General features: G+C 39.1%; 1 protein-coding gene across 1 annotated transcript in view; it reads right to left on the reverse strand.

The window, feature by feature from the left end:
* The window catches only part of LOC124151518 (tetratricopeptide repeat protein 27-like), a 34,791-nt gene extending 26,389 nt beyond the window's left edge, over positions 1–8,402 (reverse strand). The window contains exons 1-7 of the mRNA XM_046524034.2: positions 8,292–8,402; positions 6,607–6,790; positions 5,067–5,193; positions 4,200–4,334; positions 2,552–2,654; positions 2,003–2,042; positions 648–772 (exon numbers count right to left, since the gene is read on the reverse strand). Coding sequence (XP_046379990.2) covers positions 648–772; positions 2,003–2,042; positions 2,552–2,654; positions 4,200–4,334; positions 5,067–5,193; positions 6,607–6,790; positions 8,292–8,355 — 778 coding nt within the window. The 5' untranslated portion in view covers positions 8,356–8,402. The remainder of the gene's footprint in view (positions 1–647; positions 773–2,002; positions 2,043–2,551; positions 2,655–4,199; positions 4,335–5,066; positions 5,194–6,606; positions 6,791–8,291) is intronic.
* Positions 8,403–18,437: the final 10,035 nt, after the last annotated feature.

Consider the following 18,437-nt stretch of genomic DNA (forward strand, 5'->3'; position numbering starts at 1 on the left):
AGAAAAAAAAGTCTTTTACTCAAACATCTGAATGCATCTGGTAACATATTTTTTAAAGGTATATTTCGCTTCCTAAATCATGCAAATGAATCCGGCCACAAAGATTGTCATCAAATCTTTTCTGTTTGTAGTGCCCCACTCAGCAATATTCCAGCTATATGACAGTTGTTTGTAAATAATCCAGTGTGAACCAGACAATCCAGTGTTTGACATCATGAGCATCGAGCCACACAATCGGAATCAGAAGACATGCATCAACCAAGTCAGCAAGTCTGACCACCCAATCCTGTTAGTCAGCTCTTATGACAAGCGGGGCGGTCGGGTAGCCTAGTGGTTAAAGCGTTCGCTCGTCACGCCGAAGACCCGGGTTCGATTCCCGACATGGGTACAATGTGTGAAGCCCATTTCTGGTGTCCCCCGCCGTGATATTGCTGGAATATTGCTAAAAGCGGCGTAAAACCATACTCACTCACTCACTTATGACAAGCAAAGTCACCTTTTACGGCAAGCATGGGTTGCTGAAGAGCTATTCTACCCCGGATCGTCATGGGTCCAAGTCTTTCCTTCAGTGAAACACACATGATACTGTAACTGGTTAAAGTTTAATTCCCTTGTGATCTGTGGACTGGAATCAGAAAAATAAATACCTGTCAGCTCGACCTGCAAGCCAGACAGTTTCCGGGCAGCGCCGAAACACGCTGTAGCTCTCCTGTACTCATAGAACGTGTGACACAGATGTCCGGCCTCCAGGTGGAACAAGATGGCCACGTCCCTGCAATACAGCCGCAGTGCTATCATGGATGAAGTGGTTAATACAGTGAACAGTAGTAGTGGGAAGATACACCAATGCATCGCAATTTTAAGTTTCTCGATACAAGAATCGATCAGTCGCACACTAAGTTAAAAGTATCGATTCTTACCTTAAATGTATTCTTCAATAAATGTTACACCAAACACTAATTACCAGTGAAAATGAGTAGTGAAAACATAAATATTTTAGTCCACTGTGCCATTCCTGACACTGCCAACTGTAAATTGTCAGTGTGCCAGGTATTTGGCCATCCTGTCTATGAAAAACATGGCTTATGCACCACAGAAGTGCACATGCAAGTATCGTGATACGTATCTGATCGCGAGCAAGGTATCGTGATACGCACAGTTGGTGTATCGTCCCAGCCCTAGTGAAGAGATCAACAAGAAAACAGCGTTATCACTCTCTCACACTATGGGGCACATTAGAGTTTTGCTTGTTCATATAGTAGTGAATAACATGGAGGTTAATGTTTACTATCAAACAGAGAGTCCTATTGGACCTTAAGAAAAGATAGGCACTGGGCTGGCTTGATGTCCTGGAAAAACTGATTTTCAAACTCTGACTTGATAAGTATCTATTAGATAAGCTTCGCTCATGTAACTTCAGTAGTTTCCCCATTGCGGAGACTATGCACTAAATAAATAAAAAATAACATGGATCAAGGGCCGTAACTGTGCATGCACAAAATCCAAAACACATGTAACAAGGGAAATAACTCTTGAAAAAAAATTATGGCTTAAATTTTTTTGAGTGAGTGAGTGAGTTGTGTTTTAACACCGCTTTTAACAGTATTCCAGTCATATCACGGCGTGTCAGCTTAATGTGGGAGGAAAGCTCGAAGTGATTCAGGTCTTAGACGTTTAACAATTTGGTGAAACCCACGAGCACGGGTATGGTACTGACAAACCTGGAAACAGAATCGGGGCGAACCGGGATTCAAACCCACAATCATAGATTTCTGGCGTGCCCAAGGGACGCAACTCTGCACAGTGAATTGCAGCGCCTTTGACGACTGGGCCATTTGTGCCCCCGAAATCCCCTAATAATGTTTTACTTAACCAACGTGTTGCACTAAACAAAGTAGTATGAGGCACAAAACATTTCTGTTGCACAAGTCATGCTAATGCAGCAAGACTGGCTGTGTATCCTGTAACCATGGTGACACCTCCAGGATGGTGTTCATCTCACCTGTTGTCATCACTCGTGATCAGCGGTTCCCTCTTAGACACTGCAACAGACAAGTCAAGGTTTTTGTGGGAATGTTTTTTGTTTGTTGTTTAACGCTGCACTCAGCAATATTCCACCTGTATTGCAGCGGTCTGTAAATAATTGAGTCTGGACCAGAAAATACAATGATTGACATCATGAACATCGATCCACGCAATTGGGATACGATGACATGCAACAACCAGGTCAGCAAGCCTGACCACTCAATCCCGTTAGTCGCCTCTTACAACCAGCGCAGTCACCTCTTAAGGCAAGAATTGGTTGCTGAAGACCTATTCTATCCTGGATCTTCATGGTCTTTTGTGGGAATGCATACTGATAGGATGAGAGCTCTTACTAAGATATGATAACTCTCATGGCAACGACGGTAATAAAATGATCGAGCTACAACATCATGTCGTTTAAGATACTGTGTTTTTATTATTATTATTATTATTATTATTAGACATATTGTTTTGGCAGATGTGTACAAGGATATGCATGGAAGCCTTATTCCATCAATCAACTGACCTTCGTCTATGATTCCCAGGACTGTGGCCTTGTGAGTCGGGGACTTCTCCTCCAGCAGATCCTGATGCAGCGACACGAACCTCATCAGCCACCAGTCGGAGGTCTGCAAGTGGGCAGGGAGTCGGTGAGTGAGTGAGGGAGTATGTGAGTGGTTGGGTGGGTGAGTGGGTGTGTGGTTGGTTGGGGGACTACGTGGGTGAGTGTATGGTTGGTTGGGAGGTCTGCAAGTGGGCAGGGAGTCGCTGAGTGAGTGAGGGAGTATGTGAGTGGTTGGGTGGGTGAGTGGGTGTGTGGTTGGTTGGGAGAACTATGTGGGTGAGTGTGTGGTTGGTTGGGAGGGTGAGTGGGTGTGTGGTTGGTTGGGGGAACTATGTGAGTGGTTGGTTGGGGGAGTATGTGGTTGGGTGGGTGTGTGGTTGGTTGTGGGGACTACGTGGGTGAATGTGTGGTTTTGGTTTGGTTTGGTTTGTTATTTTACGCCGCACTCGGCAATATTCCATCTATATGGCGGTGGTCTGTAAATAATTGAGTCTGGACCAGACAATCCAGTGATTGATATCATGAGCATCAATCCACGCAATTGGGATCGATGATATGCTTCAACCAAGTCAGCGAGCCTGACCACCCGATCCCGTTAGTCGCCTCTTACGACAATCATAGTCGCCTTTTAAGGCAAGCATGGGTTGCTGAAGACCTATTCTACCCCGGATCTTCACGGGTCCAAGTCTTTCCTTCAGTGGAACACACATGATATAGTGGAACACACATGTGTGGTTGGTGGGGCGGACAAGTGGGTGTGTGGGTGTTTGGTTCGTTTGTCGGAATTTGTGGGTGGATGTGTAGTTGGTTGGGTGGAATTTGTGGGTGGATGTGTATTTGGGTGGGTGACTGGGGTTGGGTGTGTGGTTAGTTGGGGGAATTTGTGGGTGGATGTGTGGTTGGTTGGGTGGGTGAGTGGGTGTGTGGTCGGTTGGGGGGAATTTGTGGGTGGATGTGTGGTTGGTCGGGTTGGTGAGTGGGGCAGGGGGTGTGGTTATTTGGGGAATTTGTTGGTGGATGTGTGGTTGGTCGGGTTGGTGAGTGTGGGTGGGGGTGTGGTTAGTTGGGGAATTTGTGTGTGGATGTGCGGGTGGTTCGGGTTGGTGAGTAGGGGTGGATATGTGGTTGGTCGGGTTGGTGAGTGGGGCAGGGGGTGTGGTTAGTTGGGGAATTTGTTGGTGGATGTGTGGTTGGTCGGGTTGGTGAGTGGGGGTGGGTGTGTAGTTAGTTGGGGGAATTTGTGGGTGGATGTGTGGTTAGTCGGGTGGGTGAGTTGGGGTGGGGGTGTGGTTAGTGGGGGGAATTTGTGGGTGGATGTGTGGTTGGTCAGGTGGGTGAGTGGGGGTGGGTGTGTAGTTAGTTGGGGGAATTTGTGGGTGGATGTGTGGTTAGTCGGGTGGGTGAGTGGGGGTGGGGGTGTGGTTAGTGGGGGGAATTTGTGGGTGGATGTGTGGGTGAGTGGGGTTGGGGGTGTAGTTAGTTGGGGGAATTTGTGGGTGGATGTGTGGGTGGTCGAGTGGGTGAGTGGGGGTGGATGTGTGGTTGGTCGGGTGGGTGAGTGGGGGTGGGGCTGTGGTTAGTTGGCAAACAGCACTTTGTTCTGTCTTACCTGCAAACTTTTCAAATGGTCACGACAATCAAGGAAGATAATTCTGGCTAGAAACAGATACGTGATATGTCTAGCCAAACTGTATACTGGTGCACCATCTTGGCTCAAGTCACCCAGTATGTACTCTATGAAGGCCTGAAAACAAAACAAAAATCTCTAATTTGCTGTAATTATATAGTTATAAACAACATTCATCTATCATATTTAAGGACAATCTCATTGATCATCTTGACAGGTTTGTATAGATACTCCTGAGGAAGGCAACTTTACTAACTGACCATGTGTTTGAGTATTGCTTTAAAAAGTTTAATTTATTCAAATTATTTATGGAAATTACACCCTATCCTGGTAACAATTCATATTTTGTTCTTATTTTTTATTTGTTATAAAATAGGACAAAAAAATAATAATTAAATTAATTGTTGCCAGGATAGGGATTTATTTTTTTTTCTTTCTTATTTTGTGTCATGTATTTTTGTGACCCGTGTAGATCCGGGGTAGAATAGATCTTTAGCAACCCATGCTTGCCGTAAAAGGCAACTATGCTTGTCGTAAGAAGCGACTAATGGGTTCGGGTGGTGAGGCTTACTGTCTTGGTTGATACATGTCATCGATCGATGATATTAATCACTGGATTGTCTGGTCCAGACTCGATTATTTACAGGCCGCGGTCATATAGCTGGAATATTGCTGAGTGCAGCGTTAAACAACAAACCAACCAACCAACCATATATTTTTGTGTCATCTCTATACAAGACAACTCTATAAGTATAGTAGGATTCTTGTACATGACATTTGTAGGCTAAGAAAATATTTGAGGGTTGCTCCAAGTCATCATCACCATCACCATCATCAACTTCTGAGTACCTTGTTTGACTGGCAGACAGAGGGGGCAAGATACTCCGTTGCTTGTTTGTCGGTCAACGGTCCTGTCCAGTTGTTCTGTACAAACAGCTGCAGACATGACGCTCCGACCAGCAGAACCTCCAGCTGCCTGTAACCATGGTTACACAGTAGCCTTAATACACATCAAGAGAAAAGTAGATTTTCAGCACGTAGAAAAGTTTGTGTACAAAGACCCGTCTCTTTGGCGTGATGAGCAAACACTTTAACCACCAGGCTACCCGACCACCCCACTGGCAGTGGAAGCTTACTGAAATACATTTTAGTGAAATAACACAACTGTTTAAAAAAGTCATTTTAATTAATTTACTGGAAATGATAGCAAAATATTTTTTAAGAACTCAGATTCATTAAGTCAACATGGTGAAGTAAGGATATAAATAATAATCTGGATTTTTAACACCTTTGAGTGGATAAGACGCATCCCATCAAATGCAAAGATTCAAGGGGATTCCACCTCGCGGTCAACGAGGTCCTCCAACTGCCCCCTCACTGGTCCGAGGCTCAGTTTGTTGGGTCGCTGCCGCTAATTGGCATCTGGTGATTACATGGGCTCATTAAACGGCACCAGCTAGACGTCATTGGTGTTAATGTTGTGTCTAAGATTACCGCACTTATATAGCAACTTGCATGCACGTGTGTGTATGTGGCTGCTTGTACTAGTCCCGACAAATGCCAATTTTATAGTGCTAGTCCACTGAGATACCATGTCGAAGTTTACCTTGAATATCCCACTCAGGCACAGTATACTGACTCCAAGCTGACCAGTCCTTGTTTTAGCTCCTTAAAGCCGAGTGCCAGACAGGGTAACAACAAGTACCATCTTTTAACGTCTTTATCATGTTTATGTATGACGTGGCCAGGGATCGAACCCCCGACCTTCCGCTCTCAGGACAGACGCTCTACCACTAGACCATAGAGGTAGTCACTGATAGTTGGTGTGAATTGTTTGATAGGCATTACTTAGACGTTGACGGATGACAAAGCAAACACAATTTATACCGAAACATCGCCTTTACAGTATTAATGAAGTTGCTATCCATAAATTGTGTCTACTTTGATAGTTGTTGTGTTGTTTCCCTTTAAATACACCATGTCTGAGGTGAGGTGAGGTGAAATGGAGTTTAAAGTCGCGTCCAAGATTATTGCACTTAATAAGTGTAGCGACGTGCATGTTTGTGTGTGTGTTTGTGTGGCTGCTTGTACTAGTCCAGACTGATGCCGATTTATAGTGCTAGCTCACTGAGAAACCATGCCGCAGTTTAACATGAATACCCAACTCAGACACAGTATACTGACTCCGAGCTGACCAGTCCTTGTTTGAGCCCCTTAATGCCAAGCGCCAGACAGGGTAACAACAAGTACCATCTTTCATCGTCTTTTGGTATGGCGCGGCTTGGGATCGAACCCCAAACCTTCCGCTATGTCTGAGCAAATGTGTGTCACACATGATACCTCGCGTTTAAGTTTAAGATTAACGTTAAAAGCTGTATAAAAAACTCACACAATATCTTTATCTCTGTCAGAATTGAGAATATATGTCTCCACATTGTGTGAAACAATTGCAGCTAAGGTGTCTTTATTCCCTGGGTTTTCCTTCAAGAGTTTTTCTCCAATGCCATGTTTCAAGACATCTTCATATTTCCCATGTAAAAAACTTTCCAATAGTTCCGTGCCGCAACCACCATCTGAAAAAGAAGTACAATTTATCATATCTATCCTGAAGACGACACATGTACATTGGTGAAAGTGAGTGAGTGAGTGAGTTGTGTTTAGCACCGCTTTTAATAGTATTTCAGTTTTATCACAGCGTGTCAGTTTAATGTGGAAGGAAAGCCCGAAGTGATGCAGGTCCCAGACGTTTACCACTTCGGTGAAACCCACGAGCATGGGTATGGTGCTGACAAACCTAGAAACATAATCGGAGCGAACGGGGATTCGAACCCATAATCATAGATTTCTGGCGTGCTCAAGGGACGCAACTCTGCACAGCGAACTGTAGTGCCTTAGACGACTGGTGATGAAAGATATTCCTAATCAAATCCAAGAAGTGAGGTTAACATGGTTGTTATGATGATCATGATGATGTCAACATGATATACTAATAATGATTATTTTTGATGCAATGATTAATTTTTGAAAGTGTCCAGAATCGACTCATGTTAATACCCTAATCTATATCAGATTTCTATGTATCTCAGATCATAGGTTTTCAAACATCATATGTTTTTGGACGGCCATGTTTATCATGACGGCTAGCGTTATAACGAGGGGTATGGCGTCAATTACACATTGTAAATACTCAGATGATGGCTTGTTCTTAAGATAAAGTTGTCTTTTATAAGTGACTGAGACATTTTACAGTTGTCTATGTGATTAATGAGAAAACTATAGATGTTTTTTAAGCATCCGAAAACCCTTAACACTGTGATAAATGTTGAAACAATCACCAAGTTCATTTTTCCTTATTAAATCTATAATAAATAGGTAGCCTAGTGGTTAAAGCGTTCGCTCGTCACGCCGAAGACCCGGGTTCAATTCCCGACATGAGTACAATGTGTGAAGTCCATTTCTGGTGTCCCCGCCGTGATATTGCTAGAATATTGCTAATAGGCGTAAATATACACACTCACTCACTCATTAGTCAGCCATACTGATGTTAAGGTATTTCAACAGAACCATTGACAACCATAATATGTTATTAGTGTTACTTTTGAAAGATACACATGGTAATCCATGCATGATTGATCAAAGATAAAATCATAATCAATTCCCAACACTATAATGTTACACACGATGTAGATAACATCACATACTGAATGAGTAAATTTTTCTCATTTTGTCTTTCTGTCATTTTTTCATGAAATAATTTATTCATTGTGTGTTCACAATTTATTCCAAAGTTTGTCACGTTTGAGGCGAGTTGAGTTTAGGCCTTCAACATTTACACGTGTTACATGAAATATATAACAACCAAGGAAAGTAACGTGACACTGGAGTCATGGTCGTATTGACTTTTAGAAATTGCCACTGATTAACTAGCCCTATGCCACTCCCACTAGTGGTAGAGAGTCTGAGATTTACACTGGCCGCACATAGACACACATCGAGGATCGACGATCAGTTCTTGTCATGCAAAATCAAATACATATTCTTTGAAAACCATCTGCCAGTACAAGATCTACATACCCTGTAGTCGGGATGGAGTGTGGCCGAATAGAACAGCTATCTCAGCTTCCCTGACAAACACCATGGCTCAAACTCACGCATTTGCATGGGCGCTGACACATTGGATGCTGCACTCTGGGAAGGGCCGAAAACAAATTGGCGTACCGCTAAAAAATAAACCGTAACTGGCGCGGCGAAATGTTTTTCTTCAAATAAAAACGGACTTTTCAAAACGTCAATATATTTCTTGCATTGTTATGCTTTTCTATGCCAATGTGTAGTGGTGCATGAGCATTAGAACACATATAGTGGCCTATATGAGCATCAGGGCATGAGTTTTACTACATAACGGTACATGGATATCATACTACTGTTGTTTCTAAACGAGCGAACTCTATGCTTGTCGTATGAGGCATTTAAATGCATCGGGTGATGAGACTCGGCGACTTTAGGTTAATTGCGTATCATCGTTCCCCGATGTCGTGGGACGATGCTTATAATATCAATCACAGGTTTGTCTGGTCCGATCATTTAAATGCTGCCGTCACAGAGCTGAAATATTGTTGAGTAAGACATTAAATAACAAACACAATATTATTAATTACCACAGGGTATTTATACGTAAAAATAATTGGCATGCTACACTCTGGTATGTAAATACAGACAGTCTACACTAGTGGTAGAGCGTCCGCCCGGAGAGCGGAAGGTCCGGGGTTCGATCCCCGGCCGCGTCATACCAGAAGACGTAAAAAGATGGTACTTGTTGCTACCTTGTCAGGCGCTCCGCATTAAGGGGCTAAAACAAGGACTGGTCGGCTCGGAGTCAGTATACTATGTTTGAGTGGGGTATTCATGTTAAACTGCGGCATGGTATCTCAGTGGCGAGCACTAAAAATCGGCATCAGTCCAGACTAGTACAAGCAGCCACACACACAAACGTTCATACGCGCCGCTACATAAGTGCAATAATCTTGGACGCGACATTAAATCCCATTTCACAACACCTCACCTCACCAAGTCAATTTTATTATTTTTTTAAATTATTATTATTTTTATTTTTTTAATTTTTTTTTTTTAAAGTCAACGTTAGTATTGCCATACGAGCAGACGTCACGACGCGTCAGGGCAAGAAATTGTATAGGGGGGTGACCGTTGCCAGGACAAAGCTGACGACTGTGCACTGTATCCACACAACGATACTCTTGTAAAATCGGTTGTATTGTTCTCATCTATTGACATTTTGTTTTTGAATATAATATGATGAGGCAAAACATGCATCCAATTTTCATGATGTGTTCCCAAACTTTAAGTCACCAGAGTATAACTTCAAGAACTAGTCGATTCGGCAGACAAAGCGGGGACATAGCAGTATTTTATAAGCAAGAAATATGTTCATTTTTCAAACGACTACATAGTGAACGGGAATATAGAAAAAGATTCAAAGCTTAGAACAAATGGCGCTCACCGATATCCTGTACGTGATATATTGTACTATTGGCCCTATGGCCTCTCATACAAATAAAGTATGTCCGTCCGAGTGTGAAATCATTTTCCTGAAAATACATATACTAGTATCAACGACAGCTAAACTAGGGACATTTAAATAGATAATGAAAGTCGCACAGATGCTTGATCTGTCAGTAAATTGTGAACAGAGGTTATGTATTTAAGTAAAGGTATTGTTATATTATGGGGAAGTAATACATATTTATCGAAAGAAGAAAGTTAAATATCCTACAATTCAATTACTCTTTGAAATATGCTGAAACGAGCTACGTCCAATATGACAGTACGTGCAAGCACTGTCTCTGCCATACTTCATGACTTTCTTTAATGGAGGAGTGGTAGGGTAGCCTAGTGGTTAAAGCGTTCGCTCGTCACGCGGAAGGCCCGGGTTCGATTCCTTACATGGGTACAATGTCTGAAGCCCATTTCTGGTGTCCCCCGTCGTGATCTTGCTAGAACGTTGCTAAAAGCGATGTAAAAACATACACAATCACTCAATCAATCTTAATGGACCTATAATTTCACGGGATACATTCTTTTGTCAAATATGAATTCCTCGTATTTTTTATTACTTGGTTATTGAACTACGTATGGTGAGTGTGTCTAGTAAAGTTATTATTTGGAGGAGTATTGTAAAAGGAACTGATGAGAATGAACCAATGAAGCGCTGAATGCATGAATATTCGTGAGGAGAGACGTTTATAGACGTTGTAGTTCGTAGGTGATACACAAACTCAGCTCAACAAACCGATATTGAAAATGGGACACACGTCCTTCTAATATGACATCGTTACATCACTGGGGGTGAACTACTAACATCACAGTGTCACAGTAAGTACAAAGAAAGTATCTATGAATACAATAATATGTGATCCAAGAAGTCAGAAATTTAAGTGTTACACGAACTAACATTATCCGAAGATTCCGGGGTAGAATAGGTCTTCAGCAACCCATGCTTGCCGTAAAGGGTGACTATGCTTGTCGTAAAAGGCGACTAACGGGATCGGTTGGTCAGTCTCGCTGACTTGGTTGATGCATGTCATCGATCCCAATTGCGTGGATCGATGCTCATGATATTAATCATTGGATTGTCTGGTCCAGACTCGATTATTTACAGACTGCCGTCATATAGCTGGAATATTGCTGAGTGCGGCGTTAAACAACCAACCAACCAACCAACCCTATGCATCTCTGCAATGAACCGGGATACTTGTAACCGGGATACTTGTAACCGGGATTCTCAGCAGCATCAAGTATTCACCAAACACGAACATTCTCAGCGGTTGAAGTAAACATGCAACATAAACATTCTCAGCAGTTGAAGTAAAGGCATTACAAACATTCTCAGGGGTATTGAACAAACATACAAGACACACATTCTCAGCAGCATGAAGTAAACATGCAACACGACAATTCTTAGCAGTTGAAGTAAACATGCAACATAAACATTCTCAGTAGTATAAATAGAGGATTCATCACGAGTGTTTTTTTAATATGGGAAATATCAACCTCGTCCCGTTAATCGGTATTTGCCTCGCCAAAGGCTCGGCAAATACCGATTAACTAAGACTCGGTTGATATTTCCCATATTAAAAACACTCGTGATGAATCCTCTATTTATCATTTAACTTAGGCATTTAACCATGACATAAGCTTATGACATAAAAACATGTATGTCATACCCCAATGACATAAGTATGCAAATTAGATATGCAAATTAGATAACCGGAAGAGGGAGCGGTTTGATTTAAAACTATATATTATAAGTGAAGTTACACCAGAGATATAATCAGATTACACAGAATCGTTGTTGTTACCGTTATTAAAGTTTCAATTATTCTGCAAAAGTCTGTTCAAGTATTTTGTTTAAAATAATCCGATAAACTTTTTTTCTCAGCGAATTGTTTATTTTGGTACATTCTCAGTAGTATGAAGTAAATGTGCAACACGACAATTCTCAGCAGTTGAAGTAAACATGCAACATAAACATTCTCAGTAGTATAAAGTAAATGTGCAACAAGAAAATTCTCAGCAGTTGAAGTAATGTGCAACATAAACTTTCTCAGTAGTATAAAGTAAATGTGCAACACGACAATTCTCAGCTGTTGAAGTAAACATGCAACATAAACATTCTCAGTAGTATAAAGTAAATGTGCAACACGACAATTCTCAGCAGTTGAAGTAAACATCCAACATAAACATTCTCAGTAGTATAAATTAAATATGAAACACGACAATTCTCAGCAGTTGAAGTAAACATGCAACATAAACATTCTCAGTGGTATGAAGTAAACACCAAACACGAACATTGTCAGTAGTACAAAGTAAACGTGCAACACGACAATTCTCAGCTGTTGAAGTAAACATGCAACATAAACATTCTCAGTAGTATAAAGTAAATGTGCAACACGACAATTCTCAGCAGTTGAAGTAAACATGCAACATAAACATTCTCAGTAGTATAAAGTAAACGTGCAACACGACAATTCTCAGCTGTTGAAGTAAACATGCAACATAAACATTCTCAGTAGTATAAAGTAAATGTGCAACACGACAATTCTCAGCTGTTGAAGTAAACATGCAACATAAACATTCTGAGTAGTATGAAGTAAGTGTGCAACACGACAATTCTAAGCAGTTGAAGTAAACATGCAACATAAACATTCTCAGTAGTATAAAGTAAATGTGCAACACGACAATTCTAAGCAGTTGAAGTAAACATGCAACATAAACATTCTCAGTAGTATAAAGTAAATGTGCAACATAAACATTCTCAGTAGTATGAAGTAAACACCAAACACGAACATTCTCAGTAGTATAAAGTAAACGTGCAACACGACAATTCTCAGCTGTTGAAGTAAACATGCAACATAAACATTCTCAGTAGTATAAAGTAAATGTGCAACGCGACAATTCTAAGCAGTTGAAGTAAACATGCAACATAAACATTCTCAGTAGTATGAAGTAAATGTGCAACACGACAATTCTAAGCAGTTGAAGTAAACATGCAACATAAACATTCTCAGTAGTATAAAGTAAATGTGCAACACGACAATTCTAAGCAGTTGAAGTAAACATGCAACATAAACATTCTCAGTAGTATAAAGTTAATGTGCAACACGACAATTCTAAGCAGTTGAAGTAAACATGCAACATGAACATTCTCAGTAGTATGAAGTAAATGTGCAACACGACAATTCTAAGCAGTTGAAGTAAACATGCAACATAAACATCCTCAGTAGTATGAAGTAAATGTGCAACACGACAATTCTAAGCAGTTGAAGTAAACATGCAACATAAACATCCTCAGTAGTATGAAGTAAATGTGCAACACGACAATTCTCAGCAGTTGAAGTAAACATCCAACATAAACATTCTCAGTAGTATAAAGTAAATATGAAACACGACAATTCTCAGCAGTTGAAGTAAACATGCAACATAAACATTCTCAGTGGTATGAAGTAAACACCAAACACGAACATTGTCGGTAGTATAAAGTAAACATGCAACACGACAATTCTCAGCTGTTGAAGTAAACATGCAACATAAACATTCTCAGTAGTATATAGTAAATGTGCAACACGACAATTCTCAGCAGTTGAAGTAAACATGCAACATAAACATTCTCAGTAGTATAAAGTAAACGTGCAACACGACAATTCTCAGCTGTTGGAGTAAACATGCAACATAAACATTCTCAGTAGTATAAAGTAAATGTGAAACACGACAATTCTCAGTAGTTGAAGTAAACATGCAACATAAACATTCTCAGTAGTATAAAGTAAATGTGCAACACGACAATTCTCAGTAGTTGAAGTAAACATGCAACATAAACATTCTCAGTAGTATAAAGTAAATGTGCAACATGACAATTCTCAGCAGTTGAAGTAAGCATGCAACATAAACATTCTCAGTAGTATAAAGTAAATGTGAAACACGACAATTCTCAGCAGTTGAAGTAAACATGCAACATAAACATTCTCAGTAGTATCAGGTAAATGTGCAACACGACAATTCTCAGTAGTTGAAGTAAACATCCAACATAAACATTCTCAGTAGTATAAAGTAAATGTGCAACATGACAATTCTCAGCAGTTGAAGTAAACATGCAACATAAACATTCTCAGTGGTATGAAGTAAACACCAAACACGAACATTGTCGGTAGTATAAAGTAAACATGCAACACGACAATTCTCAGCTGTTGAAGGAAACATGCAACATAAACATTCTCAGTAGTATGAAGTAAATGTGCAACACGACAATTCTCAGCAGTTGAAGTAAACATGCAACATAAACATTCTCAGTAGTATAAAGTAAACGTGCAACACGACAATTCTCAGCTGTTGGAGTAAACATGCAACATAAACATTCTCAGTAGTATAAAGTAAATGTGAAACACGACAATTCTCAGTAGTTGAAGTAAACATGCAACATAAACATTCTCAGTAGTATAAAGTAAATGTGCAACACGACAATTCTCAGTAGTTGAAGTAAACATGCAACATAAACATTCTCAGTAGTATAAAGTAAATGTGCAACATGACAATTCTCAGCAGTTGAAGTAAGCATGCAACATAAACATTCTCAGTAGTATGAAGTAAATGTGCAACACGACAATTCTCAGCAGTTGAAGTAAACATGCAACATAAACATTCTCAGTAGTATAAAGTAAATGTGCAACACGACAATTCTAAGCAGTTGAAGTAAACATGCAACATAAACATTCTCAGTAGTATAAAGTAAATGTGCAACACGACAATTCTAAGCAGTTGAAATAAACATGCAACATGAACATTCTCAGTAGTATGAAGTGAATGTGCAACACGACAATTCTAAGCAGTTGAAGTAAACATGCAACATAAACATTCTCAGTAGTATGAAGTAAATGTGCAACACGACCATTCTAAGCAGTTGAAGTAAACATGCAACATAAACATTCTCAGTAGTATAAAGTAAATGTGCAACACGACAATTCTAAGCAGTTGAAGTAAACATGCAACATAAACATTCTCAGTAGTATAAAGTAAACATGCAACATAAACATTCTCAGTAGTATAAAGTAAATGTGCAACACGACAATTCTAAGCAGTTGAAATAAACATGCAACACGAACATTCTCAATAGTATAAAGTAAATGTGAAACACGACAATTCTCAGCTGTTGAAGTAAACATGCAACATAAACATTCTCAGTAGTATAAAGTAAATGTGCAACACGACAATTCTAAGCAGTTGAAGTAAACATGCAACATAAACATTCTCAGTAGTATGAAGTAAATGTGCAACACGACAATTCTCAGCAGTTGAAGTAAACATGCAACATAAACATTCTCAGTAGTATAAAGTAAATGTGCAACACGACAATTCTAAGCAGTTGAAGTAAACATGCAACATAAACATTCTCAGTAGTATAAAGTAAATGTGCAACACGACAATTCTAAGCAGTTGAAATAAACATGCAACATGAACATTCTCAGTAGTATGAAGTGAATGTGCAACATGACAATTCTAAGCAGTTGAAGTAAACATGCAACATAAACATTGTCAGTAGTATGAAGTAAATGTGCAACACGACCATTCTAAGCAGTTGAAGTAAACATGCAACATAAACATTCTCAGTAGTATAAAGTAAATGTGCAACACGACAATTCTAAGCAGTTGAAGTAAACATGCAACATAAACATTCTCAGTAGTATAAAGTAAACATGCAACACAGACATTCTCAGTAGTATAAAGTAAATGTGCAACACGACAATTCTCAGCAGTTGAAGTAAACATGCAACATAAACATTCTCAGTAGTATGAAGTAAACATGCAACAAAAAACATTCTCAGTAGTATAAAGTAAAGTGCAACACGACAATTCTAAGCAGTTGAAGTAAACATGCAACATAAACACTCTCAGTAGTATGAAGTATACACCAAACACGAACATTCTCAGTAGTATAAAGTAGTGCTGCAACGATACAGGAAGGTCACGATACCATACGCATATCGATATGCTGGTCACGATACGATACGTTTCTCGATACGCAATGATAAAATAACAAGACTTAAAGCAAGTCAAGATCGAACCTTTCATGATTTTGGAACAGTCAAAATTATTTTATAATAACAAGACTACTGAAGTTGTTCTGCTTCAAAGTGGAACTTTCTCTTACTTTCCTTAAAAACAATTCAAAGTTCAAACACCAGAAAATAATTAATGTGCTCCACCAGTGATACAACGTCAAAGAATTTTGATGCAATGGTCGAAGAAATTGTATCTGAAATTATTGTTTTATCAGGAATAATATATTCCAATATCGTGTTACCTTAGTTGCAGCTTTTACTATATATGTATTTAAAATTATAAGAACCACAAGTGTAGCATATTGGTACTGGTGATTGCTGTTGCAGGATATTTTTACACATGGAACAATTTGACCAGTCACCGTAGGGACTTCCCGTGCTACATGTATTTCGATTGCGAAAACGTTATGTTGACATATATTAGCCAAATTGCCATAAATATGACTTTTAACGAGTCAAACTATGGCATTTGTAATATATGTATCCAATCTCTAGCAACTAAAGTTCGTTTCAATGCGTCAAAAGCGGTAATCTGACCGTAGTTGCTGTATCTCTTGATTTAAACATATTTTATTCAGATTGAAATGGATTGGGAACAAGTTATCCAACTTAGGACTCCCTCGCCATGGTATTTACAAAGCTTGTACAGTAAATCATATACAAGGGAAACAGAAAAGAAGATGAGTGTAAAGATAGCAAGAAATGTACAAGAGAGAGACTAGTATATGTATATTAAAGTGTTCCTCAAATCTCTTTGTATGACTTATAAACATTTGCACTGCTTTAAAGATGTGTTGATTTTCGATAATGGACAAACATTAATTTCCGTTTAACATCAAACTTAAATCTAATTTAACATTTTTGTTCACGGCGTTCTGTAAAATGTCCCGAATTATTATTAACATAGTTTTTCTTTGGTGGACGTACAATGGACACTTTAATAAATAATGATGTGCGTTTTCACATGGATTACCACATTGAGATATTGGATCACATTTTATCTCTATTCTGTATTAATCATAATTTAACTGGCTCTTCATGTATCTTAATCGAGTATGATAAATATTCAACTTTCTAACACCATAGGAAAAATATGGAGGTGCATTGACTTGCTTTATATGTATGTATGTCTTGAATTGGAGTGTAGATGTACAATTTCTACCTGCTGCAGGAATAGTGTTCCATAACCTTGCAGTTGAAAGAATAAAAGAACACGTTGTGTGTTTTAATCTAGTATATGGAATCTCAATATTGTATGAATTTCTGAAATCATATGATACATTTGAACCTACAGTGGTGGGTACGATGTCTTTAAGATAAGTTGGGGCAATATTACTTTGTATTTTGTAGAACAAACATAGCTTACGTTTCCTCCTTCGTTCTATTAACGTTTCCCATCCTGTTTCATAATACAGATGTGTGTGCGAAGTATACTTTGGGAGCCCAGTAACTACTCTGGCAGCTTCTAGTTGGAGATTTTCTAACTGAGTTGATAATTCTATATTACACCCATCCCACACTTCACACGCATATTCGAAATGGGGTCTAATGAAGATTGTATATACTTTATTTAATGTATTTCTGTTCAATATGAATTTTAATTTTCTCATTGAATTTATTATTTTTGATGTTGATTTAATTATGTTATCTACGTGACAGGACCATTTTCCGTTTGACGCAAACGTTATACCCAAATGTTTATGATTTTGAACATTCTTAACTTTACATTCATCAAAGTATAAGGTAATAAGGTCTGATTCATCTTTTAAGGAAAATATAACCGCTTCTGTTTTATCTGGGTTGTATTTAATCAACCAGCGTTTTGCCCAGTTACACAGCTTGCTCAGATTTAAATTGAGAGTTGATTCAGCAAGTTGATTGTCTGGTGAAGAAAAGCCGAGTGCTGTATCGTCAGCAAAGAGTCTTGTTATGCAATCTAATTCATCAGCAATGTCCTTAACAAATACAATGAATAAAAAGGGACCTAACACCGACCCCTGTGGAACGCCAGCCTTCAAAATCCTTGGCTTGGATAGAGACCCGCTTACAAACACTGATTGAGTACGATTGCTTATGTAACTAGACAGCCATTCAAGTAAATTCCCTTTTATACCATACATTTCTAATTTGTACATAAGCCCTCTATGCCAGACACGATCAAATGCTTTTGACACGTCGCAAAAAACCATGCAATATTTTTCTCTATTATCTAAAGATATACAAATTTGATTATACAATTCAATTAATTGATGGACAGTGGAATGGCCTTTTTGAAAGCCCGACTGGTATTTATATAACAATTTATTGCCATGAAAGTAGTTATAAAGATGCTTAAATACAACTCTCTCAAACACTTTACCAATACAACTAATGAGTGATATTGGTCTGTAATTTGTCACAACTGAATGATCTCCTTTCTTATACAATGGCATAACATGCACTCTTTTCCATTCTGTTGGATATGCATTTTTTTCCATTCTGTTCGATATGCATTTAAAGCCAATGAATGATTGAACAACATACATAAAACAATACTAATGCTGTTTACTGTTTTTTTTCATAGGTTGTTACTTATTCTGTCTGGACCAGA

The sequence above is a fragment of the Haliotis rufescens genome, unplaced genomic scaffold (assembly GCF_023055435.1).
Source record: "Haliotis rufescens isolate VD_foot unplaced genomic scaffold, xgHalRufe1.0.p SCAF_3, whole genome shotgun sequence".
In the NCBI taxonomy this organism is placed as follows: domain Eukaryota; kingdom Metazoa; phylum Mollusca; class Gastropoda; order Lepetellida; family Haliotidae; genus Haliotis; species Haliotis rufescens.